General features: G+C 32.2%; 1 protein-coding gene across 1 annotated transcript in view; it reads right to left on the bottom strand.

Annotated features, from left to right (window-relative positions):
• The window catches only part of LOC108904577 (mesotocin receptor-like), a 181,622-nt gene that overhangs the window by 55,424 nt on the left and 113,178 nt on the right, over positions 1–13,020 (bottom strand). Inside the window, exon 4 of the mRNA XM_018707191.1 lies at positions 4,768–4,914. Within this exon, the coding sequence (XP_018562707.1) occupies positions 4,768–4,914 (147 nt within the window). The remainder of the gene's footprint in view (positions 1–4,767; positions 4,915–13,020) is intronic.

Here is a 13,020-nt window from a genome sequence, read left to right as displayed (position 1 = left end):
ATACGACTGTTTTTTATCACTGCAATACAAGGCCAACTAGTGCTCGTCTGAAGGTGCATCGAATTTAATGAAACTTGGTGATGAGACGTTTTAAAGGATGCCCAGTGACCTGTTTTTTGGAAAAAAACATCGCTAATACGAATTAGCTGTTTTGACGTCAAAAAAACGCGTCCTACATTCTAAAAAAAAATGTTTTAAATCGGTCAAAAAATAAGGAAGTTAGAGTCGTAGTCGTATATATATATATATATATATAAGACAATCTGGTTAAATTTTTCTCACACATTATGATATTTTATCTTGGATGAAAATGATCTTCGGAATTTTTTACATAATTTTTACTACTAATTAGCATGTTGTAAAGAGATACGTTTCCTTGTCCAAATTTAGATATTTTATTGGCTGATATGTGAAATACAAAGTGTACTTTTCAAAAAAGTATCAGCAGATGCTGGACTTTTTAGAGACGCATTTAAAAGTGTTTTGAGATACAGCGACAGCATCTTGAAAATATTTTGTTTACTTTTTTAAATTAATTCTACATCCTGTATTTTTACTAAAACGATAAAGGCTATGCAAAAAATTTAAAACAAATTTGAATTTCGGGAATTATAAAATATACAGTGGTTTGCAAATATAACCAGCACACCTCATATTTACGCTACCGTTCGAGTTGAGTTTGAATTTATTCAGGCTGATTGCCATTTTTCTCATGTGTTATGCATATTTCATTCATCATTAATTTTCATCAATATCTTCATTTGTTCAGATATTTAAAGATTCAACTTTTTCTTAAATTTCACAACTTGTATCTCAAAAACAGGGCTTTTGAGTTTATATAGCAAGATGTATATATAGCAAAGTATTTTTAGTTCCTCTATAGAGTCCTGAATTGTCGGCTATAAAAATCGGGACACCCTGTATATACCATTAATCCTGAAGGGTTAAATGAAATTTATTCAGGTTGTCTCATAATTAGCTGCCAACCCTGAACAGGCCGATTCTATGATCAAAACTAAGTAAAAAAGTTCATATGAACATGGGTCCGGAAATGCTTCCTAAGGGCACAGGGGCCCATTGAAGAGGGAGGAATGGAAATCATTTTTTTGCAATATCTCTCAATCGCGTTGTGATAAATGAATGAAATTTAATATACACAGCTAAATTTTGATGAGCAATTTGATGGACTAATCCATTTATTTCCACAAGGTCCATTGGGGTGGGTACGGGGGAGCCCTTGATACTTTGCGTGTGTAACTTTTTCATCTTTGACTTTTTAACAAATTGGACAGCAAATTCCGTTTTCCCGAACTGTTTTACGTTAAATAGGTACTCTTGTTTCAAATCGTTATCTTTAACGGTTTCTGAGAAAATCGCTCTTGAATTAATCCCACTTTGGTCAATTTCATAGTACCTAATTTAAACAAATAATAATAATAATTTTCCTTTCCTCTCTTTTCCATTTAAAGGATTAATTTTTATTCAATTTAATTTTTTATTATTACTTTTTTATTAAAATTAGATTAAATTTAAACACAAAAATTTTTTGTTTAAATTACTATGAAATTGACCAAAGTGGGATTAATTCAAGAGCGATTTTCTCAGAAACCGTTAAAGATAACGATTTGAAACAAGAGTACCTTTTTAACGTAAAACAGTTCGGGAAAACGGAATTTGTTGTCCAATTTGTTAAAAAGTCAAAGATGAAAAAGTTACACACGCAAAGTACCAAGCCCCCCCTCCCCGTACCCTCCCCAATGGACCTTGTGGAAATAAATGGATTAGTCAAATTGCTCATCAAAATTTAGCTGTGTATACCAAATTTCATTCATTTATCACAACGCGATTGAGAGATATTGCAAAAAAATGATTTCCATTCCTCCCTCTTCAATGGGTCCCTGTGCCCTTAGGAAGCATTTCCGGACCCATGTTCATATGAACTTTTTTACTTAGTTTTGATCATAGAATCGGCCTGTTCAGGGTTGGCTGCTAATTATGAGACACCCTGTATACAGATTCGCGCAATATTAAATGCAAATTGGTTATGAAAGAGAAGGCTGTGGACTTTCCGCAAGCCAATTTTTTGCAAATAGTACCCCGAAGGGGGGTTATATTTTAGTAGGTAATCATTTTAATGATGCGACAAAAGCCTGACCTACTACGATTTTTTAAATGGGTCATTTTGCCAGAAAGTGGTATTAGGCATTTTTTTTATCAAAAAGATAATATTTCCAGGTAATTCAACACCCATTAACATACCCATATACCAAATTTGATCGACCAATGTCAATTGAGAGTTTTTTTATGGGGTGTCAAACTTCGAAAAATCAGACAACTAAAAATTATAATAAGAGGGTCAAAGACTGCTATGAAAGTGAAAACAAGTACCAATCGGACAAAGAAAAAATGCAGGCTATGTAAATTTAACACTTGTAATTGCGGCCACGGTAAAATTAATAAGAAAAAGTTATTAAACAAAAAATTGCAAAACAATCTAAATTAAATTTTAGTTTTCTCCACCAGACCTCTAATCGAACACATTTTTCCAATCTCTTCTTAAATTTATAAACACTTTACATTGCTGCTGTGGAATAATTTCTGCACAAGCTTAGCTTACTCTTTAGGTCATCCAAATTCCTTGGTCTGTTTTTATAACTTTTTGTTTTATAAAATCCCCAAAAGTAAAAGGCCATAGGTATCAAATCAGGGGATCTTGGTGGCCATTGTACTATTGGACTCCTTCTCCCAATCCACTTATTTCGAAACTGGTGATTAAGTCAGTTAATGATTGCGACAGTGTTGTGGATTGGAGCTCCATCCATCTGTAAATAAATATTCCTTCTTTCCATTAAAAGAATATCCTGTATACCTAATGCCCCATAATTCACTATTTATAAAGAGAAGAAATACTTCACCATTTAAGTTATTTTAAAAAAAGAAGGGACCTATTACACCTGTGCTTTGAAATTCCGCAAAACACATTAACTTTCTGGGAATACTGCTGCAATTACAAAATTAGGATTATTTTCATTCCAAAATCTGATATTTTGAGAAGAAAAATTACGGAAATTTTCACCCCTTAATCTAATAATCTCTATTTTTTCCTGTAAAGATAAATATTCTGCCATGGTTGCAAGAGATTCTTACTTTATAACACTAACTTATCAGTTAAACGTCATTCATCATAGTATTATGTCAATTATTGTTTAAAACATTTTTAAAATTATTTCATTAATTCAGTATAATTGGTAAACTACTATCATAACGTAAGAATATCTTCCAATTATGGAAGAATATTCCTTACATAATGTATAGCTATGTAAAGTATTTGTTTTAAGAAGACGATTGGAAAAATGTGTTCGACTGGAAGGAAGTTTGGTCGAGAAAATTAAAATTTAATTTAGATCGTTTTGCAATTTTTTTGTTTAACAACTTAGTATTTATAATTCATTACATTTTTACTACGTTAATTATTATTTTTACTGTGGCCGCAATTAAATGTGCCAAATTTATATTGTATGTGTTTTTTCTTTGTCTGATTGGTACTTGTTTTCACTTTCATGGCAGTCTTTGACATGCTTATTACAATGTTTAGTTGTCTTTCGAAGTTTGGCACCCTATAAAAGAACACTCAGTAAGCATTTGTCAATCAAATTTGGTATATGGGTATTTTGGTGGGTGTTGAATAGCCTGGTAATATTATCTTTTTGATAAAAAAATGCCTAATACCACTTTCTGGAAAAACAACCCTTTTAAAAAATCGTAGTAGGCCAGGCTTTTGTCACATCAATAAAATGAGCAATTAGAATATAACCTCCCATCAGGGTACTATTTGTAAAAAATTGGTTTGCGAAACGTCCAAAGCCTTCTCACATTTCCAGAGTGGTTAACCTGAAAAACGGGACACACGGTATATTGAAGAAAATCATCCCTTCCTTTAAATAAAGTGACCATATTATATTCTCTTACATGAATACATGCCTTTAATTTTTTAGAAGATACAGAATGAGTTTTAAAGAACTTTGTGGGTAATTCGTTGAACTTTTTTTCTGAATTTTACCGAAAATTTTAAATTTTTCTATATTAAATAATTCTGAAATTGGATAATTCAACCAAATCCACAAAATTTATAATTGAATAAAATTTAAAAAATTCCCCTTAAGGGTGTGAGAATTTGATTGCTTTTATTTAAATACCTTTACTTATTCTTCTAAAAAGGATAATTGTAAATATCACTGAAAATAATAATTGAAATGTATCAGTTAGAATAACGGGAATGAAATTTAAACAAAACTATAAAAACAACATAAAGTTGTTTTGTTAAAAGACAAATTTTAATGATATAACTAAAACCGTAAAGAAAATTTTTCAGCAGAAAGTAGGAATTAAGATACAACCGATATTAAAAATATTAGTAATGGTGACTCTTAACTAGAAAAACAGTTGTTTGTACTGTATTGGAAGCAACTTACTTTTCCGTACTCTTCTATAGTGATAACAATAAGCTTTTATTTATTTTAGGAATAAGCAAAACGATAAAATTATTTGATGAATCAGCTGAGATATTGTGGAAAGAATAAATATCTGTGTTAAGTTATCAGAAGAGAACATTTTCCGTAACTCCGAATGGACTCATAGAAAATAATTATTCATGAAAATGTGCGCATCAGATGGTCCTTTCCTAACATAACACATTTTTATATAAACGTTGAAGCAGTAAAGAACAAGGATAACGTGCAATAATCGTTATTACATTAATAATCTTACCTCCAGCTGCTGTCCTGTAATTCTTAGTGTGGGCGGTGTAATGTCTAAGAAGCAGTCTTGGCAGTTCCCTGTTGAATGCCAGATAAATCCAAGGATTCACGCAGCTGTTGAGACTGAATAGTAAAGCTAAGAAAGTGTACACTGGACCTGGAATGGAGAGAAAAAGAAAACAATAAATAATTGAACTAGCACGAAGAAGAAATAAATAACTGTTCAGTTTTAGTTGATTTTGAGAGTGACAGTGATTAACATATTTTAATACAGAAACAAATATTGTTATCATTATTTTTTTATAATTTATAACACAGGCAAATTCCATTGTCCTGAAATGATGTTTTCCATTCATGGACTGCGTGATCCATCGATATTTCTCATCTGAAGTCATTGATTGAAAAAAGAGATAGATTTGCACTTTTGATTATTGTTTCTCCGACGTTACTACATGGGAGAAATAATATAATGTGGCAGTTGCGGAGATACTAAATGCGATTGTTGTTGTGAAGGCGGCACAGTTACCAGCAGCAGTCAGGTCTTAGAAAGAGTTATTCTAAAATAGGCTCGTGCTTCGTGCAAGTCTTCCCGTGCGTGCAATGCAGTGCAGTGCTTGCCTAAGCATTAGCTCTGCTGAAATCTCTCTAATGTCCAGAGGTCCAGATGTTTGTGTTGTCTTTTTACCAATAAGCAGACATAGTGACAGAGGATATGTATGGAATCCTCGACTTCATGACCTGAATCTCGAGACCAATTCTATTGATATGTTAGTTTAAATGTACACGACCCATTAGAAGTCCTGTGAGAATCCCACAACAACTTCTGCTGAGCAAACTTATCTTCCAATTTGCTTAGCTCATGGACCCTCTATGAGAAATGTAGCCTGTCGCATACTGGATCCACTTGATCATTCTTCCAATTACCTATCTTGGAACCAATTATTAATGGATCCTTTTACATAACATTTCGGAAGCCGTAGTACTGGTTCAGGTTACATAAATAATAGTAGTAGTATTTGGACACTGTCTTGCCAACGCGTCAGCCCTTTCATCGCTAGATACGTTATTGTGACCAGGAACCCAGGTCAAATTCCCACTTCAACAGGGACAGAGCACACTTTTGCAGACTTAAATATGCTTATTCTTATATCTTTTTTGAGATTTTCTTCTGCACAAGCAGATATAGCCAATGTCTCGACCTGGATTACCGTGGCGTACTTCCTCAGAGGATAAAACAAGTTCTCTTCTTGACATGTCACAGATACCTGCCCCCGAGCCTTCCTCGCCTTGGACTCATCAGTAAACCAGATGAGTTCATTCGATATTTGATCATCAAGGTCAGCAAACCAAGTCATTCTATCGGCTATCTGTGCACTGTAAAACGACTAGGTTTTGAATCCATAAGCTGAAACGCTCAAAACCAATATTCCTAATTCAAATGTATCCATGACAGACCGCTACAACACTCGTAGTCACTGAGAAGAAAATAGGATCCGAATAACATTTCGCGGATGTTTCGAATCCGCCCCTCGAGATTCCAAAAACGATGCGATCGGTCTCCTATCAAGCTAGAGACTCTCGCAACCAGGGTCTAGTACCTGATGAGAGTGTTAAATCGATTCAATATCCAATAAATTGTATAGAAGCCACGACTTGCTGTATGCAAATTTAAATCTGAATAAATTTAACTGATATACCATTCTTGAGTTATGCATCGAAAGAACACGTAGGAATTCTAAGAATAAGTTATTAGAATGTTGTCAGGAAAATAATAATAGCTGTTTTTTTGGCGGATTTTGCAAGCTATAAGGATAGATTAAATGAGATTGACTAATCCGTCCCGTATTGCTATGCGGAGTCACAAGAGGAAGGTATAGGGTTGTTTGTTGTTTGTAAGTTTAGTCTCAAAATTATTTAGACAATTGTAAAAATCAGTCAATTAGATAATGATTAACATGGCATAGTTATGCCAAAGCGTTCCGATATTCAGAGTTCCCGCCTCTTACTGGCGGGAACTTTCTTATCTTATAAGAACATAAACGTCTGGACCCAAGAAATGGGCGTGTTGAAGCGAGGTGTCGAATTCAGGAGAAATCTCCGAAAAACAGGGAGTTTTTCCTTGGGTTCCACATTGAGCAGTCTACTTAGTTTTAGAGTCTCGGGTTAATTTAATAATGGATAGTCATTCCCAATTTTGCTCGCGCTTTCCCTGAATCTCGGTATGCTGTCGCATGTCAATAAATTAATTAATAATGTTGTTCGAGCCCTTTGTGTCGTTATTTTGATTGTTTGCTTTGTTTTTATTGTTATTAAAACCCTTCCTGGAAGTTATGGTGTTTCTTTCTTGTTCTTCGAAGTTAAGTGGCACCCTATACAACCAACCACTGGATTTACTTGTACATAAGCGACATATGGTAAGTGTCTGGTATTCATTCTCTGAACGTACAACATTTCTAAGTTCTCAAGTATTAATTAAAGTGTAATGATAATTATAAACTCCCTTTTGAGAATTAAATAGTAGACTCTTTTACAAGTTAATATCGTTATGATACTGGTCATAACGGTAGATAGATGAATGAAGAAATAACCCCTCAGGTTACAGTATGTTAAAGTTTATCAATTTTGCTCCTAATTTATATCCACTGTACTTACTAATAAATAAAACACGAAATTCATTTTTTGAATTTATCTTTTATTCTCAAGCAACTAACTGTCTTTTGCTAAACGAACTTAAATTCAATTGTCACGACAAATTCTTTGCGATAGTATGGTCTACCTGTGTCAAATAAATAAATTTATATTTTTTTGTCTTTGAGCGAATCTCTGGTCTGTGTGTTTTGTAAATATGAGAGCATCCTACATTTTTATACCGACATATTTTCAATAAAGTAAGTTTTAGTCCCATAATATGTTACAATCTCAAGAAAAAAAAACGATCTAGGATCGCTAAATACTATAAAAGAGCGAAACTAAATGTTTTTTTAATGTTCATTGTATGCACTATTAACTTTCAGCTTTTCTGCTTGCTGTAAGTAAATTGAAGTGATAGTTGTTTCAACTATAAAACTTTGTTATAAACATGCTACTCTGAATCAGCCGTATATTGCCTAACCTGTAACATTTGCTCTGGAAATCCGGAAACGGCCATAAAAGACAATCGTACCTTAATACAGGGTGGGCCACCAGTAACGCCTCGGTCGCTAGTGACCAAACGGCAAATGTTACAGAAACCTGTTTATGTGGGTATGTGTAGATTGATTACGGCTACATTTTAAAAATATTTTGAAATATACAGGGTGTCCAGGAAAAGCGTACCATATCAAAGTTATGTTTTTTTAAATGGAACACCCTGTATTTTACTGCATTTTTGGAAGCACCGTAAAAAAAATAGGTGAACTTTATTAAAGGTTCTGCATACCTAGGACTTACAGTTTGTGAGATATTTCAATTTTAGTGAAAATGCAGGCATAGCGTAGAAATTTAATATTAGCAATAAAAAAATAATTTTAAGGAAGCAGCTTTGGAGGGTCTATTTTAGATCCTTGAAGTTATAAATTGTTATATTTGTCGTCACTTAGTATTATACAGGGTGTTCAAAAAACTGCTGAATACTTCTCTCAACTTTAAACAGCAATAACTTGGTTATTTTAAATGGAACACCCAGTATATTTTTACTTTGGGAGTTGGGAAATTTAAAACTCTTTCAAACTGTGTATAGGTTCCCTATACCTATCTCTAACGGTATTGGAGATATTTGTGCCGTTTCGTTTTTTATCGATTTTTTTTGTAAGATGTATCCACGTGTCTTTATCGAGGTCTTTACTGAATTGGTTTGGGTTCTTCTTGATGACGTCTCTTTAAATATATTGAGAAAAATGAGGATGCAATTAGATGGCGCACCTGCAAATTTTTCATATTCAGTGAGAAATTATTTAAATCGAAAATTTAGTAATAAATGGATAAGTAGGAATGGTGCATGTCAGTGGCCACGTAGGTGTCCAGACCTCACCGTAATGGACTTCTTTGTTGCGAGCTATATAAAAAATCTTGTATACAATGTTCCACCTATTACTTGCGATGATATTGGAGGGAAGGATTAGAGATGCATTTGCGTGAGAATATCATTTGAAGATAGAATAAGATGCTGTATTCAGGAGAATGGTTATCAATTCGAACATCAATTAAAATTTTTCTTTGTTTTTTCTAAAAGTAAAAGTTCCTTTTATCATTATCATGAAAATATTCAAAAAAGTTTTCTAATAAAAAATATTATTTTATAAGCCGAATAATTATAAAAAGTTATTAATTTTGTATAAATATGTTTGTAGTAAGTAACTGAATTATTTATGAACATGAAAAATATTTATTAAAGAAAATTTTACTTTTAGAAGAAACAAAGAAAAATTTTAATAGATGTTCGAATTGATAACCATTCTCTTGAATACAGCATCTTATTCTATCTTCAAATGATATTCTCACATTCCTTAGAATATTTGGGGTGATTGTGGCAAATGCATATCTAATCCTTTCCTTCATATCATCGCAAGTAGTAGGTGGAACACTGTGTACAAGATATATTTTTATACAGCCCGAAACAAAGAAGTCCATTACGAGAGGTTTGGACACCTGTGGTAGCCACTGACATGAACCATTCTTACCTACTCATTTATTACTTAATTATCGATTTATATAATTTCTCACTGAATATGAAAAATGTGCAGGTGTGCCATGTATTTGCATTCACATTTTTCTCCTTATATTTACAGAGACGTCATCAAGAAGAACCCAAACCAATTCAGTAAAGACCTCGATAGAGACACGTGGATACATCTTACAAAAAAAATCGATAAAAAACGAAACGGCACAAATATCTCCAATACCGTTGGAGATAGGTATAGGAAACCTATATACAGTTTGAAAGAGTTTTAAATTTCCTAACTCTCAAAGTAAAAATATACTGGGTGTTCCATTTAAAATAACCAAGTTATTGCTGTTTAAAGTTGAGAGAAGTATTCAGCAGTTTTTTGAACACCCTGTATAATACTAAGTGACGACAAATATAACAATTTATAACTTCAAGGATCTAAAATAGACCCTCCAAAGCTGCTTCCTTAAAATTATTTTTTTATTGCTAATATTAAATTTCTACGCTATGCCTGCATTTTCACTAAAATTGAAATATCTCACAAACTGTAAGTCCTAGGTATGCAGAACCTTTAATAAAGTTCACCTATTTTTTTACGGTGCTTTCAAAAATGCAGTAAAATACAGGGTGTTCCATTTAAAAAAACATAACTTTGATATGGTACGCTTTTCCTGGACACCCTGTATATTTCAAAATATTTTTAAAATGTAGCCGTAATCAACCTACACATACCCACCTAAACAGGTTTCTGTAACATTTGCCGTTTGGTCACTAGCGACCGAGGCGTTACTGGTGGCCCACCCTGTATAATTCCGGTTACGGCTACCAAATGCGAGTTATAGAAAGTAAATACCACAAATAACACTTAATAAAAAACATTTTGTTTAATTTCGTATCAGCTCCAGTGTTTGTTTACATATATACTCTTTATCTAGAATAAGTATATTTTTTTATTTACGTACCTATACTCTTTGTAAAATAATTTTTTTGTTTTAGTGTGCAGTTTAATTTATTTTTTATATACGTATGTTTTTTACACATCAGGGACATTCCTAGGATGTTCATAAATTGTAAACATCCATCATATATTACATACAATTCAATTATATGAAAAACGGATATCCGTAAACGGATGTCCATTGAACATAATAATATCCGTTCACTGTATATTTATATTATATTTTCTACATCTCAGGGACATCTTGAGGACGTCACCATATATGGTTTAAAATGTCCATCGATGGTCAATTGATTGTCCATTGATGGATATTCCAGGGACATCCAATTGTGCGAAAAACGGATGGTTCTAAAACGTCCATCAGACGTCAAACGTTCCTAAATGGTCACCCACAGTACGTCCTCCCCTCGTCCTATTAATTGACGTCATAAAAACATCGTTAGGATGTTTCTGTGCTATATGGGAAATTAAAAAAAAAATATTGCAAAATTTTTACAAATTTAGTTTCGATATAAAGTGTGATTCTTAGAAAATTGTTGGCCGCCATTACGGGAAAAGGAAAATAACTGAGAGGAAACAGCAAGCGGGTATCTTTATAGCATGAAGTATTTGACTTAATATTCCATTTCGATAACTTTACCGCCGTACATACACATATATTTTACATCATTCGAAAGTGTTAGTTCTTCTCAACAATTTTTATAAAAAAAGTTTTTCGATATCCCTTCGTGGTTCAAAAGATATAATGAAAAAAAAGTTATAAAAAAAAACATGGGTTTGATCAAGTCTATTACTGATTTTATCAACGTCGCCGTGAAAATAATGTTTCAATGTTTATATTTATCATTCTCAAAAATATCTATAAAGCCGTAATGCTAAGTTTAAATCCTCCTCCAAAACTCGGAATCATACCTACTTTTCATTGACCCTTCATATTTTTAACAAATGTAGTAAAACTATAATAATTTGTACAATAATAATTGTAACAAATATCAGTAATTAATCAGGCGCAGTTAAAGGAGAAGAATAAAAACTTTATGAACAAAAAATGTTCAGGAAAAGGGGACTTTAACATGATGTAAAAAATATTTATGAAACTAAAAATAATTTGGATGAATTAAAGCGATAAACTTACTAAGGGCAATTGTAAGTCAATTGTTTATAGCATCATACTATAAGATCCCAGCTGCCTCCGTTTTCTTGTAATGATGGCTATTCATCAGTTTTGAATACACACCTTGCATACGTTTTGAAAGGTCCATTCCCAATAAAAGCTCAATATTTATATACAGAGGTATTCGGATAATATAGTATTCTTTGTCTTTGTATCTACATATAGGTATAGGAAAAAGCGGTAAAGACCAAATTATCCTTTAGTAGTACTAGTACTTATTTTTAACTCAAATTTAATTTAATATGATTTACGTATGTGTCACTATGAAAAAATTACAGACGTAAATTTCAAGTTTTGAAGACTACTAGCGCACGATGAATTTCTGTGCAATGACTATTTGAGCTGCATAGTATTAGCAGCACTTAACCAGTTTATATTACGTTAAGCTGTTTTTTAAGGTTATTTTCATCTACATAAATAATTATACATTTTTTAAATATCAATTTAATATGGTTGTTGACTATAAAAACAAACCACATACAAATTGTTCTTGATACAAAGATTTTATATAAAAGAACCTGTCTGTATAATAAAATTTTAAATATATGACAAATTAGTGGTAGAAATCATTTATTAATTTTTGTGTTACTTAAAAACTAGTCTGACGTCATAATGGGCAATTGAACAAGAAGCTAGTAGCGATCCTATTGCATAATTTTGAAGAAGAAGAAAATATATCAAAATTGTCCATCAAACCCTGTTGTCCTGTTTCCTATTCTTTAAACAGAGTATTTGTGATGGTTATTATTAATTTCCTGATTGTAATGGATTTAACAAAACTTAAAGTGGTGTTTTGTTCCACATTCCACATTCCACATAGCCAATTGCATTATCTCCATAACACTCCCGAACTGCACTATAATTTTCCGTAAATAAATAGACAGGTAAGTATTTATATTTTTAATTATTTATTATAAATAAACACAATAAAATAATTCATTAAATTTGTTAATCCTTACCTTATTGCTTTTATACCTCTGATTTTGCCAATATTAAAACGGTCGTCTCTTTTTAAAAATTCAATTCAAGATCATAAAAATATCAATTTTCGGTAAAATTTGCGAAGTAGCTTTCACAAATTCCGTTTCACACATACTGCTTTAATTCGAAGGGAAGGAAGATATTAAATGATTATTACTAAATAATAATTTTACTTAATAAAGGAATTCGATGATTAAGGAAAATAACTCGTAGACTTGAAAATATTTTATGCAACAATGTCACTGACAGACTGACACTACTGACAGTGTTGACAGAGCATCTTCTTCCTCCAATTTTTTTCCTTTACGCAATCATCTACACATAATTTCACTACAAGGTGCCCCTTATGACGTCACAGCCGTTTTGAAATATTATAAAAAAATCAGTTTTAAATAATTATTTTAAAACTGTTCCGACGCATTTCTCAATCTCTAATTGTGCATACACACTAATTAGTACGTGTAGAATTATATTATCTACTTTTTGAAATTTGGTCAACAACCCT

The sequence above is a fragment of the Anoplophora glabripennis genome, unplaced genomic scaffold (genome assembly GCF_000390285.2).
Source record: "Anoplophora glabripennis isolate ALB-LARVAE unplaced genomic scaffold, Agla_2.0 scaffold8, whole genome shotgun sequence".
Lineage (NCBI taxonomy): Eukaryota > Metazoa > Arthropoda > Insecta > Coleoptera > Cerambycidae > Anoplophora > Anoplophora glabripennis.
This window is presented reverse-complemented; position numbering and strand designations above follow the sequence as displayed.